Genomic DNA, 16422 nt, shown 5'->3' on the forward strand with positions numbered 1-16422 from the left:
CAACGGAGTTTGAACTTTCAACCCAATTGGCCCACAGCACGAAACTAACCCCACCTAAACAGTAATAGATCATTTATTTCAGAAGACAAACAAGATGGCTGCTTGCAGAAAATGGGGAAATAAAATGTTGGAATTGATGGGTTTTTTCCCCTGGAACCAAGAAAAAATGCTGGGGTTTGCTCAGCAGTTGGCCTGGGAGTGCTTGATGGTGGCAGTGACAGAGTGCCACCAGTAGATATCCCCACTCAAACACAAAAAGTGCCACTGTGAGGTTAAATTTCCAGAACGCTCATACTATTTCTTCATAGTAACAGTTACATTTTTCCATATTCAAATCAACAGTCTGTGTCAAATGACAGAGGAAGAGAACACTGGACTGGGATGCCCTCTCAGGAAAATAATCAGATGGAAGAGTGTGCAAGAAAATCTGTAGCCATTAAGCAGTGACTGCCTGAAGTGGCTGATTGGATAAAGAGAATGCAGTAGGTATGGTCTATATGGATTTTCAGAAGGTATTTGATACGGTGTCACCATCCCCAAGTGTCTCCTGCTCCACCACAAGTGGAGGCACTATGGTATACAGTCCATGAAGTCTCATGGCTTCAAGTCAAACACTCTGCTGATTACCAGCTACTGCCCTCCCTCAGCTGATTAGTCAGTTATCCATGTTGAACACCACTTGGAAAAAGCACAGAGAGTAGCAAGGGTACAGAATGTGCTCTGGTTGGAGGTCCTCAATGTGCAGTACCACCATTAACTGAGCCCTGAACAATATAGCTACTAAACTGGGCTTGCAGCAGGAAAGAGAACCAACATGAGGAAATAACCTACTTGGCCTTGTTCTCACTAATGTACCCATCACATATGCATCTGTACATGACAGCATTGGTAGGAGTGACCATAGATAGTCCTTGTGAAGATGAAGAACAAACTCCATGTGTGGCACTACCACTGTCCTAAATGGAATAGATTAACAGATCTAACAGCTCAAAACTGGGCATCTACAAGACACTGTGGGCCATCAGCAGAATTGTATAGCACCATAATCTGTAACCTCATGGCCCAGCATATTACTCACGCCACCACTACACCAGATCATGAACCCTGGTTCAATAAGGAATGTTGAAGAGCATGCCAGCAGCAGCACCAGGCATACTTGAAAGTGAGGTGCAAACCTATTGAAGCTACAACACAGGACTAGAAACATAGAAACATAGAAAATAGGTGCAGGAGTAGGCCATTCGGCCCTTCTAGCCTGCACCGCCATTCAATGAGTTCATGGCTGAACATTCAACTTCAGTACCCCATTCCTGCTTTCTCGCCATACCCCTTGATCCCCCTAGCAGTAAGGACCTCATCTAACTCCTTTTTGAATATATTTAGTGAATTGGCCTCAACAACTTTCTGTGGTAGAGAATTCCACAGGTTCACCACTCTCTGGGTGAAGAAGTTCCTCCGCATCTCGGTCCTAAATGGCTTACCCCTTATCCTTAGACTGTGACCCCTGGTTCTGGACTTCCCCAACATTGGGAACATTCTTCCTGCATCTAACCTGTCTAACCCCGTCAGAATTTTATATGTTTCTATGAGGTCCCCTCTCATTCTTCTGAACTCCAGTGAATACAAGCCCAGTTGATCCAGTCTTTCTTGATAGGTCAGTCCCGCCATCCCGGGAATCAGTCTGGTGAACCTTCGCTGCACTCCCTCAATAGCAAGAATGTCCTTCCTCAGGTTAGGAGACCAAAACTGTACACAATACTCCAGGTGTGGCCTCACCAATGCCCTGTACAACTGTAGCAACACCTCCCTGCCCCTGTACTCAAATCCCCTTGCTATGAAGGCCAACATGCCATTTGCTTTCTTAACCGCCTGCTGCACCTGCATGCCAACCTTCAATGACTGATGTACCATGACACCCAGGTCTCTTTGCACCTCCCCTTTTCCTAATCTGTCACCATTCAGATAATAGTCTGTCTCTCTGTTTTTACCACCAAAGTGGATAACCTCACATTTATCCACATTATACTTCATCTGCCATGCATTTGCCCACTCACCTAACCTATCCAAGTCGCTCTGCAGCCTCACAGCATCCTCCTCGCAGCTCACACTGCCACCCAACTTAGTGTCATCCGCAAACTTGGAGATACTACACTCAATCCCCTCATCTAAATCATTAATGTACAGTGTAAACAGCTGGGGCCCCAGCACAGAACCCTGCGGTACCCCACTAGTCACTGCCTGCCATTCTGAAAAGTACCCATTTACTCCTACTCTTTGCTTCCTGTCTGACAACCAGTTCTCAATCCATGTCAGTACACTACCCCCAATCCCATGTGCTCTAACTTTGCACATCAATCTCTTGTGTGGGACCTTGTCGAACGCCTTCTGAAAGTCCAAATATACCACATCAACTGGTTCTCCCTTATCCACTCTACTGGAAACATCCTCAAAAAATTCCAGAAGATTTGTCAAGCATGATTTCCCTTTCACAAATCCATGCTGACTTGGACCTATCATGTCACCATGCATACAAAACAAAATCATGCTACAAAGAGTGATAAGCAATCCCACTACCAACAGATCAGGTTAAAGCTCTGCAGTCCTGCCACATCCAATCGGGGGAAGGGGGAGGAATGGACTTGGGAACCCACAACGTTGACTCCAGATCCCACGCAGTCTCATGGCTTCATGAATAGCAGTGGACAATTAAGAAACTAACAAGGAGGCTCCATGAACATCCCAATCGGCAGAACCCTGAATGTTGGTGCAAAAGACAAGGCTGAAGCGTTCGCTACCATGTTCAGCCAGGTGTGCCAAGCAGATTTAACTCAGCCATCTCCTGATGTCCGTACCATCACAGATGCCAGTTTTCAGCCAATTCGATTCACCCCATGTGACATCAAGAAAGGGCTTAATGCACTGGACACAGCAAAGGCTACAGGCTTTGACAATTATCCGGCTGTAGTACTGAAAACCTGTGCTCCAGAACTAGTCACACCCACCTACAACACTAGCATCTACCCGACAATGGGGAAAATTGCCCAGGTACGTTCTGTCCACAAAAAGCCGGACAAATCCAACCTGGCCAAATACCATCAGTCTACTTTCAATCATTGAGCAAAGTGATGCAAAGAGTAGTTAACATTGCTATCAAGTGGCACTTACTCATCAATGCTCAATTTTGGCCCTCCCATTCAGAACCACTCGGTTCCGGAACTCGTTACAGACTTTGTCCAACCATGGACATAAGAGCTGAATTCTCAGAGGTGAGGAGAGAGTGACTGCCTTTGACGTCAAGGCAGTATTTGACAGTGCGGCACCTAGATAACAATTGTAATGCAATTTAGCCATACATACCTTGGGATCATCCAATCGTTCCAAATGCTTGTCAAAGGAACCATCAATAAACTGAGGGAAAAAAGTTAGAAATTCTGCCATATCAGGAAACAGTCAATTTCATAAACTACACCAATTACCTTTAAATTCAACATATAAAACACAAAGTAAATTCCTGCCCATGGGTTTTTTTTTAAATACAAAGGGAACATGGGATTTTAGTGACTTTATTGGTCTTTCTATATGCTAATCCTTTCAGCAAACAACTTCACCTACTGGCTACTACACTCTAGAGTCACATTTTAGGTATATTTGTGGACACAAGTCAACATGCAACAGGATAGACACAGGCAATCAACTTACTGGGGGAGGGAAGATAGATAGTAAATTGCCTAAACTATAATTTCCATTCCCCAGTTCTCCAGCAAAGACAACAGCTTGGGAGATCTGTTGCCTGCACTCCATCAATGCTGCACTTACCATTTGATTTTCCTTCTCTGCATAGTACTTCCCTCAATAGCCCATTGAGACAGACTCAAACTGCAGATGAAACTTGCACTTGCACCACAACTTACTACCTCAAGGCACATTACTGTGGACCTCAAATGTGTTAGGTCAACTAGTGTAATTCTTTTCATACAACTTAAATCATCTTCAGGGAGGGGCATGGACACATTGGAGCCCTTTAAACATTCATTACTCCGGGTAGATATTTAAAGATTCATATCTCGCATGTTGGCTACACATTTGGAAAAGTAACTGTCACTCTCTATAATGTTTACAAAAACTAGCTTTTGGAACTTCAAAATGGTCAGCAAAGTGGGTACTTACTGCCTCAAATTTGCTTCGGTTCACCCTCATATAGATAACGCAGGTTTTTCGAATCTCCAAGTGATGTATCTGCGTCAGAAACAGCTGCCAAAAAACGCAAGACTTTTTTTTCAATTCAAAAAAAAGTGAATACCTTTTGCAATTCGACGAACGTAAATTAAAAACACACATTTACGAAAATCAATATTTTTTATTAATGAAACATTTGAAAGTCGAAGAAAATCTCCAAAGTTGGTCAAAAATAAAACTATGTTTGAAAGAGTACAGTGCGTGTTTGCTGTTGTTGCTGCTGCTGCTGCTGCCGCCAAGTTAAGTGATGAAAATAAAAACTTGGGCTGGAGCATGTACCTGCTCGGAGACTGCCCTGAAGAGACAGGAGCCATCCTTGGCGGTGAGTTTTCGGTAGAGTCCCTGACTCGCCAGATACTCGTCCATTGTCACTTCACTCAGAGACTTCTGGCCGAAATACTTTCTAACCCCCTTCTGCATTTCTCCTCCCCGCCATAAGACAATATAGATATATATTTTATAAATATATTTTTAAAAATGTACATTGAATTTAAACGACTGACACCAAAACACCCATTAAGTGAAAAGGTTTGGGTTTTTTTTCTCCCCCTCCCAAAGGCTTGGGCGTTTTGTGTGACGACCTTTCCTCTCCAGCTCCTCCCGGGCCAAGCCACGCCAGGTGCATCACATCCTCCTGATTCCAAATCGCCCCCCCCCGCGCAAGCTGCCACCCAGCCCACTCTGCTCAATTGTTGGTCACACGTCCCCATCCCACTCTCAGTTTTTTTTTACAAAAAGGAAGCATGACCATAATTTAAATATATTTTACATAATGGATACAATTATTTTTTTAAATGTCAAATGACAAGAAAGGGCATCAGGAAGTTTAAAAGTTCATGAAAAACTGAATTAGTACAAAATAAAATGCCAAAGACATAGTATGATTATGTAAATCGTCGCAAAGTGCCTGTCACTTCACATGGGCTCGGTGTCACTGTTGTTTCACTCCCAAACAGAACTCAAATGCTAACACTTTTTCATAAAGATAATACCCTTTTAACATTTTGAAATTAGAAAAATAGACTAAATATCTCCACAACAAAGTTTCTCAAAAGATCACGCTTGTGTACAGCAGAGGGGTTTATGTTGATCTTGTCTCTCACATTAAAAAAAATCTGCTTAAACTTTAACCAAAGAAAACATTATCAACCTTTTTTGGAAAATTTGATCAAAATAAAGTGAAAGCTTCCCACCGCCCTCGCAGTAAAGACACTGCCTAGTGCCGCAATATGCCATACAGATAAAAATTGCCTAGGTTCAATTTCTACTCTATGGTAATTTAGTCAACATGCTGTAATTCACCTCAGTCTTCCTGAGCTAAAAAGGGGGGGTTATAAAGTATCGGCCACAGTTCTCAGTCCTGATTGCTATTCAGTGATCCTTGCTGGAAAGTGTTCATGTATGGTTGTTGGGTGTGGACAGGATTGGGCTCAACTGTAATGCTGTCTATTGTCAAATAACCAATTACCATTCACTATCTGACTTGCACATGAAGAATAACTTCTTGGGCAAAGTACAAGTGTCTGGAAGGCACTCCAATATGAGTCAGCTTCTTCAGGAAAGAAGGGGTGAAAATAAAATAAAATACATTGGTGGAAAGCTTTCCAGAAAGCATGTCAATAGCATGACATGAACACCGTAACTGCCATTGCTTAAGGTAATGGTTCTCCCCTATACTGATAAACAATCTCAGCAGAAACATTCTAATTTTTCATTCATGCTGTTCATTTTCAGCAACTCTTGAGTCCCACTTTAATGCCTTATGGAACAGTACATTGGTGTTCTAATGCAGTGAATCATAAGGACATAATGTGGGTTCGTCTCCACAATAACATATATAGTAAATTTAATAATGGAAGGCAAGCCCATCTAAATCCATCTCAGACATCTCCAATAGAGTTTAAACAGTCACTGTCTTCATTGTTGAGGTAGAATAGCAAATGCTAATTTCATTACAATGATGTCAAATGCCAATGATGCAATATACAGCTTTGCAATGCATGCTCGTAAAAAAGAGTCAGCACCAAACATTTTTATAAACAATTAAAAGAGAATTTAGAAACAATAATTAACCCTGCCCACCCTTTATCCTGGGGTGGAGGCATTAGTCCTTAAAGGGGAGGGGAACGAGAAAGAGGGCTGTACTTTCTTGCTTCCTAGTAGATGATCAATGAACAACATTATCAGAGGGCTGGGAAAAAGGCCCACTGTTGAAGGTTGAGAATGGTGCTTTGTACTTGAAGAAACCTAAAGAATAGGAGTAAAACTTATTAAAAAAGAGAGGATGAAAGGAAGTAACATCTGATACCTGTAAGAGGCAACCTACTTTAGGCTTGATCAAAATTCAGGTGTACACCATATATCTATTAGTTTATTGAGAGTAGATTGATTTGTGTTGGTCTTTGCTGCATATTTTTCATAAGTCATCTTTGAAAGAAACTAGCTTTCTTTGATCTATTTTGTTTTCATTTCACAATATTGGTCACAGCAAACATACCTTTCAAATAACTTTAACCATCTCCCAAAAGTTTTGAAATTACTTTCTACTGTTAATTTTTTTTAAATTGCATTGAAGGCCAGACAAATTTTCCAAAAGGATAAATAAAAAATAGAAAATATATCTAACTTCTAATATTGTCAGGGTCATCCCTATTGCACTTAATAAGATCATGTTAAAAGCAATGTAATGGAAGGTTGTTTTATTGGTGCTTTAGTAAAATAAATTAGTTCAAGTTTTATTCATGACTATTGGACCTGCTTCTTTCAACTCAAATTAATTATGCAAATTACTTCACATACCAATCAACCAAGGGGCACAAATTAAGCAGGTCAAACATAAGATTCTGAGGTTCACATGGACATGATTGTAGTGCTATTTTTTTAAGGAAAGAATAATTAACTGCTGAACCAGTCATGCTTGGTGGTAACTGGTTTTTCATTTGTGTGCCTGCGTGAATGTGATACTGAATTTTGGGAATGAAGGGCCATTTTATTTTGTGACTTTGTGTGCGAATCATGGGGGTGAACCTGCATCCTGTTACTAGGTAGAACAATATTAAAGGATTGGTTTTTCAAGCCCTTTTTAAATATAAGAATTAGTCTAATGCCTGCTCTTTCCATATTAAAAGGTGGTCAGATGCAGAAGAGCTTCAAAGTGACAGATACTTTACAACATAAACTTGTATTTATATAGTGCCTTTAACGTTGTATAACATCCTAAGACGCTTCACAGGAGTGTATATGACAAAATAAATTGGACACCGAGCCACATAAAAAGAAATTATGACAGATGACCAAAAGCTTGGTCAAAGAGGTAGGATTAAAGGAGGAAAGAAAGGTAGAGAGGCGGAGAGGTTTAGGGAGAGAGTTCCAGAACTTAGGGCCCAGGCAGCTGAAGGCACGGCCACCAATGATTGAGCAGTTATAATCAGGGATGCTCACGAGGGCAGAATTTGAGGAGCACAGACATCACGGGAGGTTGTGAGGCTGAACGAGATTACAGAGAAGGGGATAGGGGCGAGGCCATCGAGGGATTTGTAAACAAGGATGAGAATTTTGAAATTGAGGCATTGCTTAACTGGGAGCCAATGTAGGTCAGCGAGCACAGGGGTGATGGGTGAGCGGGACTTGGTGCGAGTTAGGACACAGGCTGCCGAGTTTTGGATGACCTCAAGTTTACGGAGGGTATAATGTGGGAGGCCAGCCAGGAGTGTGTTGGAGTAGTCAAGTCCAGAGGTAATAAAGGCATGGATGAGGGTTTCAGCAGCAGATGAGCTGAGACAGGGGCGTGTAATGTTACAGAGGTAAAAATAGGCAGTTTTAGTTATGCCACGGATATATGGCCAGAAGCTCATTTTAGTGTCAAATATGACACCTACATTGAGAACAATCTGGTTCAGCCTCAGACAGATGCTCGGGAGAGGGATGGAGTTGGTGGCTAGGGAGCAGTTTGTGGTGGGGACCAAAGACAATGACTTCGGTCTTCCCAATATTTAATTAGAGAAAATTTCTGCTCATCCAGTACTGGATGTCGGACAAGCAGTCTATCAATTTAGAGACCATGGGTGGGTCGAGTGAAGTGCTGGTGAGGTAGAGCTGGGTGTCGTCAGCGTACATGTGGAAACTAATGCCGTGTTTTCGGCTGATGTCGCCAAGGGGCAGCATATAGATGAGAAATAGGAGGGGGATGAGGATAGATCCTTGGGGGACACCAGAGGTACCCATGCAAGAGTGGGAAGAGAAGCCATTGCAGGAGATTTTCTGGCTACGATTAGATAGATAAGAATGGAACCAGGCAAGTGCAGTCCCACCCAGTTAGACAGTGGTGCAGAGGCATTGGAGGACTATGGTCAACCATGTCAAAGGCTGCAGACAGGTCAAGAAGGACGAGGAGGGACACACTCACCTCCAGCACAATCACAAAGGATGTCATTTGCGACTTTGATGAGAGCCGTTTCAGTACTGTGGCAGGGGCGAAAACCAGATTGAAGTGATTCAAACATGGAGTTCCGGGAAGGATGGACATGGATTTGGGAGGCAACAACATGTTCAAGGACTTTGGAGAGGAAACATAGAAAATAGATGCAGGAGTAAGCCATTCGGCCCGTCGAGCCTGCACCACCATTCAATAAGATCATGGCTGATCATTCACCTCAGTATCCCTTTCCTGCTTTCTCGCCATACTCCCTAATCCCTTTAGCCGTAAGGGCCATATCTAACTACCTCTTGAATATATCCAACGAGAAAATCTTCTGAAAAGAGAGGTTGGAGATGGGGCTATAGCTTGCAAGCACAGTGGGATCAAGGATTGTTTTTTTGAGAGGGATGATGATGGCAGATTTGAAGGAGAGGGGGACAGTAACTGATGTCACCTAATATGGGAGCCAGAAAAGGAAGTTGGGTGGTCAGCAGTTTAGTGGGAATAGGATCAAGGGAGCAAGAAGTGAGTTTCATGGACAAGATGAGGTGGAGAGGTCAGGAGGGGAGATCAGAGAAAAACTGGAGAGAGCTGCATGTTCAGGGCTAGGGCAGGGAGGAACCTCAGAGGAAATTTGGCCCAGTGGGCTAGAGGAAGGAAGGGAAGTGGCAGATGGTCTCAATCTTTGAGACAAAGAAGTCCATGAGCTCTTCGCACTTGTTGTTGGAGGTGAGAGTGGTGGAGACAGGGGAGAGGGATTTGAGAAGATGGTTGGCAGTAGAGAATAGTAGCCAGGGGTTATCTTTGCATTCCAGAATAATCCTGGAATAGTGAGCAGTTTTGGCAGACAAGAGTAGGATAATGCTTTGTGTGGTGCATCTAGATCTGGTGGTGAATGGCTAAAGAAGTTGTCCGCCACATCCGTTCAAGTCTGTGTTTAGACCAAATAGTGTTTGTAAGTGAAATGGGTATACCTTTGGAATGTTAACACATATAACACTGTAATAATGAAAATTTGTTTAAAACAATTTTATTTCTGTAGAACAAGTAATGTGCGATTTTAAAGAACTAAAATATTGTACACTGAAGCAAATAGCAAAATACCCCTCTCTTTGCCCTATCATTGGCAGCTGTGCCTTCAGCCACTTAGGCCCCATGCTCTGGAATTCCCTCATTAAACCCCTCTGCCTATCAATCACCCTCTCCTCTTTTAATATTCTCCTTTAAAAACTACCTCTTCGACCAGGATTTTGGTCACCCCTCTAGCTTGGTGCCTGTGCGAAGCACCATAGGAGATTTTTGTTATGTTGAAGGCAACAACAATTTGCATTTCTATATGCCTTTAACTAGTTGTATTGAATGGGGTTAATCACATACTGTTAATTATGATATTTAGTCATTTACAGTGTGTCTCTGTCCCATGCCCCGTAGAATGTTGTTGCTATAGAGAGGGAAGCGACCTTGGGACACACACCAGCTTGTTATGAGACGGTCGGCGGCTCAAGATCTCATGCTGTGTGGACAAACAGCTGGGGCCTTACAGATTAGGAGTTGGACATAAGCCACATGTACCCATGTTTTGTTTAATAGTATAAAGGAGCGGCACTGTCCCGTAGCTCTTCGAACTTTACCTTGGACCGTGATTCGCGAGCAGTGCCGGGACCCCCAATGCTCCAGACCAGCCGTCGTTGTGGAGTTCCCAACGGGCGGAAGGCCGTGAGCTTTGTTGCATCTTATCATACTTCTCTTTTCTTCATAAACTGTATTATTATGTTACTTTTCTCTCAGTAAACGATGTTTTATTCTTTACTTCATTTGTCTTGTCTCTTATTTAAAATTCATCCAGATCCCGAACCTGGGTTTATTATTATCGATCCAAAATACTAGTAAAATATCCCAATGCGCTTCACAGAAAGCTTACGTAACACAATTTGACACCGAGCCACGTTATTAAATATTAGGACAGGTGATCAAAAACTTGGTTAAAGACATATGTTTTAAGGAGCACCTTAAAGGAAGAGGCGGAGAGGTTTAGGGAGGGAATTCCAGAGCTTAGAGCCGAGACAGCTGAAGGCATGGCCGCCAATGATGTAACCCAGAAAATTGGGGATGCGCAAGAGGCCAGAATTGAAGGAGCACAGAGAACTCGACATGTTGTAGGGCTTGAGGAGGTTGCAGAGATAGGGAGGGGCGAGGCCATGGAGGGATTTGAAAACAAGGATGAGTATTTAAAAGTTGTGGCGTTGCCAGACCAAGAGCCAATATAGGTCAGCGAGCTTGGGTGATGGGTGAACGAGACTTGGTGCGAGTTAGTATACAGGCAGCAGAGATTAGGGTGAGCTCATATTTACGGAGGCTGCAAAGACACTATATGAATGCACATTATTGTTGTTGTAGTATATCATCGCAAATAATTGAGATAAAAAATACTAGTTTTGTGACAGAAAATGTTGACCATCACAGTGAAGTGTCCATTTCTGAGGTTATATTGTGGCTCTGAACTTGGGCTGGTTTTGTGCTGACTGTGTCAAGACTTCCCAAAACTCATTTCACTTAGTACCTCTTGATGTCCATCACAGAGAGCAAACCTTCATGCCATCTTTATACATACTATGATTTTAGTATTTTACACCCACACAAGTCCTTCCCGTGTAACACATTTCTACAGTCAAGAAGACAGACTGTCTGCTTCTAGGGGAAATTATTTATGCTACTCTTGACTAGCTGGCAGGGGACACATCAATTGAAGATTTCTTCTACAACTTTCTCTGCATTACAACTGAGAATAATATGCCCTATTATAGCTTTATCATATTTATTTAGTTATCTGAATGAATTTCTGAAAAACTTCTCTCTGAATACCAAAGATAGTTGAATAAATCTCCTACAATATCTATCCACACCTCTATATTCACCAGTGGCCACTTGCTGTTCACAGATGATATTTCTATGGTCACGTGATATGCTCCTCCTGTACCATGTGGGAACTCAGGGACACTTCCGGTGTCCCTGACGACTACATCTGCGGGAAGTGTATCCGCCTCTAGCTCCTGACGGACCGCGTTGCGGAGTTAGAGCTGAAGGTGGATTCACTCTGGAGCATCCACGATGCTGAGAATGACGTGAGTAGCACGTGTAGCGAGTTGGTCTTACCGCAGGAGAAGGGTCCACAGCCAGCTAGGGAATGGAAGACCAGCAGGAAGAGTAGTGCAAGGAAGGTAGTGCAGGGGTCCCCTGTGGTCATCCCCCTGCAAAACAGATACACTGCTTTGAGTACTGTTGAGGGGGATGACTCAGCAGGGGAGGGCAGCAGCAGCCAAGTTCATGGCACCGTGGCTGGCTCTGTTGCACAGGAGGGCAGGAAAAAGAGCGGGAGAGCGATAGTGATAGAGGATTCAATTGTGAGGGGAATAGATTGACGTTTCTGCGGCTGCAACCGAGACTCCAGGATGGTATGTTGCCTCCCTGGTGCAAGGGTCAAGGATGTCTCGGAGCGGGTGCAGGACATTCTAAAAAGGGAGGGAGAACAGCCAGTTGTCGTGGTGCACATTGGTACCAATGACACAGGTAAAAAAAGGGATGAGGTCCTACGAAACGAATTTAAGGAGCTAGGAGCTAAATTAAAAAGTAGGACCTCAAAAGTAGTAATCTCGGGATTGCTACCAGTGCCACGTGCTAGTCAGAGTAGGAATTGTAGGATAGCGCAGATGAATACGCTTGAGCAGTGGTGCAGCAGGGAGGGATTCAAATTCCTGGGGCATTGGAACTGGTGCTGGGGGAAGTGGGACTAGTACAAACCGGACGGTCTGCACCTGGGCAGGACCGGAACCAATGTCCCAGGGGGAGTGTTTCCTAGTGCTGTTGGGGAGGAGTTAAAGTAATATGGCAGGGGGATGGGAACCAATGCAGGGAGACAGAGGGAAACAAAAAGGGGACAAAAGCAAAAGACAGAAAGGAGATGAGGAAAAGTGGAGGGCAGAGAAACACAAGGCAAAGAACAAAAAGGGCCACTGTACAGCAAAATTCTAAAAGAACAAAGGGTGTTAAAAAAACAAGCCTGAAGGTTTTGTGTCTTAATGCAAGGAGTATCCGTAATAAGGTGGATGAATTAACTGTGCAAATAGATGTTAACAAATATGATGTGATTGGGATTACAGAGACATGGCTCCAGGATGATCAGGGCTGGGAACTCAACATCCAGGGGTATTCAACATTTAGGAAGGATAGAATAAAAGGAAAAGGAGGTGGGGTAGCATTGCTGGTTAAAGAGGAGATTAATGCAATAGTTAGGAAGGACATTAGCTTGGATGATGTGGAATCTATATGGGTAGAGCTGCAGAACACCAAAGGGCAAAAAACGTTAGTGGAGTTGTGTACAGACCTCCAAACAGTAGTAGTGATGTTGGGGAGGGTATCAAACAGGAAATTAGGGGTGCATGCAATAAAGGTGCAGCAGTTATAATGGGTGACTTTAATATGCACATAGATTGGGCAAACCAAACTAGAAGCAATACGGTGGAGGAGGATTTCCTGGAGTGCATCAGGGATGGTTTTCTAGACCAATATGTCGAGGAACCAACTAGGGGGGAGGCCATCTTAGACTGGGTGTTGTGTAATGAGAGAGGATTAATTAGCAATCTCGTTGTGCGAGGCTCCTTGGGGAAGAGTGACCATAATATGGTGGAATTCTGCATTAGGATGGAGAATGAAACAGTTAATTCAGAGACCATGGTACAGAACTTAAAGAAGGGTAACTTTGAAGGTATGAGGCGTGAATTGGCTAGGATAGATTGGCAAATGATACTTAAGGGGTTGACTGTGGATGGGCAATGGCAGACATTTAGAAACCGCATGGATGAACTACAACAATTGTACATTCCTGTCTGGCGTAAAAATAAAAAAGGGAAGGTGGCTCAACCGTGGCTATCAAGGGAAATCAGGGATAGTATTAAAGCCAAGGAAGTGGCATACAAATTGGCCAGAAATAGCAGCGAACCCGGGGACTGGGAGAAATTTAGAACTCAGCAGAGGAGGACAAAGGGTTTGATTAGGGCAGGGAAAATGGAGTACGAGAAGAAGCTTGCAGGGAACATTAAGACGGATTGCAAAAGTTTCCATAGATATGTAAAGAGAAAAAGGTTAGTAAAGACAAACGTAGGTCCCCTACAGTCAGAATCAGGGGAAGTCATAACGGGGAACAAAGACATGGCAGACCAATTGAACAAGTACTTTGGTTCGGTATTCACTAAGGAGGACACAAACAACCTTCCAGATATAAAAGGGGTCAGAGGGTCTAGTAAGGAGGAGGAACTGAGGGAAATCCTTATTAGTCGGGAAATTGTGTTGGGGAAATTGATGGGATTGAAGGCCGATAAATCCCCAGGGCCTGATGGACTGCATCCCAGAGTACTTAAGGAGGTGGCCTTGGAAATAGCGGATGCATTAACAGTCATTTTCCAACATTCCATTGACTCTTGATCAGTTCCAATCGAGTGGAGGGTAGCCAATGTAAACCCACTTTTTAAAAAAGGAGGGAGCGAGAAAACAGGAAATTATAGACCGGTCAGCCTGACATCAGTAGTGGGTAAAATGATGGAATCAATTATTAAGGATGTCATAGCAGTGCATTTGGAAAGAGGTGACATGATAAGTCCAAGTCAGCATGGATTTGTGAAAGAGAAATCATGCTTGACAAATCTTCTGGAATTTTTTGAGGATGTTTCCAGTAGAGTGGACAAGGGAGAACCAGTTGATTTGGTATATTTGGACTTTCAGAAGGCTTTTGACAAGGTCCCACACAAGAGATTAATGTGCAAAGTTAAAGCACATGGGATTGGGGGTAGTGTGCTGACATGGATTGAGAACTGGTTGTCAGACAGGAAGCAAAGAGTAGGAGTAAATAGGTACTTTTCAGAATGGCAGGCAGTGACTAGTGGGGTACCGCAAGGTTCTGTGCTGGGGCCCCAGCTGTTTACACTGTACATTAATGATTTAGACAAGGGGATTAAATGTAGTATCTCCAAATTTGCGGATGACACTAAGTTAGGTGGCTGCGAGGAGGATGCTGTGAGGCTGCAGAGTGACTTGGATAGGTTAGGTGAGTGGGCAAATGCATGGCAGATGAAGTATAATGTGGATAAATGTGAGGTTATCCACTTTGGTGGTAAAAACAGAGAGACAGACTATTATCTGAATGGTGACAGATTAGGAAAAGGGGAGGTGCAACGAGACCTGGGTGTCATGGTACATCAGTCATTGAAGGTTGGCATGCAGGTACAGCAGGCGGTTAAGAAAGCAAATGGCATGTTGGCCTTCATAGCGAGGGGATTTGAGTACAGGGGCAGGGAGGTGTTGCTACAGTTGTACAGGGCCTTGGTGAGGCCACACCTGGAGTATTGTGTACAGTTTTGGTCTCCTAACTTGAGGAAGGACATTCTTGCTATTGAGGGAGTGCAGCGAAGGTTCACCAGACTGATTCCCGGGATGGCGGGACTGACCTATCAAGAAAGACTGGATCAACTGGGCTTGTATTCACTGGAGTTCAGAAGAATGAGAGGGGATCTCATAGAAACGTTTAAAATTCTGATGGGTTCAGACAGGTTAGATGCAGGAAGAATGTTCCCAATGTTGGGGAAGTCCAGAACCAGGGGTCACAGTCTGAGGATAAGGGATAAGCCATTTAGGACCGAGATGAGGAGGAATTTCTTCACCCAGAGAGTGGTGAACCTGTGGAATTCTCTACCACAGAAAGTTGTTGAGGCCAATTCACTAAATATATTCAAAAAGGAGTTAGATGAAGTTCTTACTACTAGGGGGATCAAGGGGTATGGCGAGAAAGCAGGAATGGGGTACTGAAGTTGCATGTTCAGCCATGAACTCATTGAATGGCGGTGCAGGCTGGAAGGGCCGAATGGCCTACTCCTGCACCTATTTTCTATGTTTCTATGTTTCTAACAGCACAAGAACAATTCATGTGCATAGGGTATTTGATCTTTTCTGTCTGTATTTATCCCTATAACCTCCAACACCATTTAATCAGAGTTAGCAAATATTTACCCTGCTCTTCTTTTGACTGACGTAATTAATCTATATATGGGATCATTACACAGATTTCAGTGTTCTTGTAACTCATTACAGATGCACTACAGCAATCAAATTGACATAGGAGTACAGGATGCTGAGTCTTTACAATGCTTATTTCAGAATTGAAGTGGGTGCTGAACCAAAATAAAAAATTAAGACTGCAGAATATTATATATTCCCCTCCCAATCACACATTTACACTACATCTTGTTAAGTCAGTGGAAGGGGAACTTGGGATCCAGCAGTCCCACATCATTTTTTAACACTGCATTACAGTAAGAATCTAATGGCTGCAATCATTCCAATATACAAGATAACAGTCAGCGAATGGAAGACTAACACAATACGCAGTTAATTTTAAACAATATGTCCCCTCCAATTTTCTACTCATTCATGAATGCCAGCTGCTTTGTCGTACTTCACCAAAGCCAAGTGGGGTGTAAGAACTCTTGTCTTGAGTGGCTACCATGTCACGAGCATGTAACCATCATTATGAGCCTGGACAGGGGGGCTGATAGGCTGTTTAACTGTAAGTAGCTTCATAGATGAGCCTGATCTTATTTTGATCCAGCGAGTGGTCATTGAATAGCAATTGAGAGTGGGATCGCTTTTGCTGATCCTCCATTACTTGGACCAGTAGTCAGAGACCAGTTGTAGTATCTCAACCACCCGAGCTGAGATGAGTT

The 16422-nt window shown here is 43.3% G+C and overlaps 1 protein-coding gene across 1 annotated transcript in view; it reads right to left on the minus strand.

Annotated features, from left to right (window-relative positions):
- alg13 (ALG13 UDP-N-acetylglucosaminyltransferase subunit) overlaps positions 1–16422 on the minus strand; it is a 125137-nt gene that overhangs the window by 74693 nt on the left and 34022 nt on the right. Inside the window, exons 5-7 of the mRNA XM_070883944.1 lie at positions 4516–4661; positions 4168–4251; positions 3358–3408 (exon numbers count right to left, since the gene is read on the minus strand). Of these exons, the coding sequence (XP_070740045.1) occupies positions 3358–3408; positions 4168–4251; positions 4516–4661 (281 nt within the window). The remainder of the gene's footprint in view (positions 1–3357; positions 3409–4167; positions 4252–4515; positions 4662–16422) is intronic.

The sequence above is a fragment of the Pristiophorus japonicus genome, chromosome 6, assembly GCF_044704955.1.
Source record: "Pristiophorus japonicus isolate sPriJap1 chromosome 6, sPriJap1.hap1, whole genome shotgun sequence".
Classification (NCBI taxonomy): domain Eukaryota; kingdom Metazoa; phylum Chordata; class Chondrichthyes; family Pristiophoridae; genus Pristiophorus; species Pristiophorus japonicus.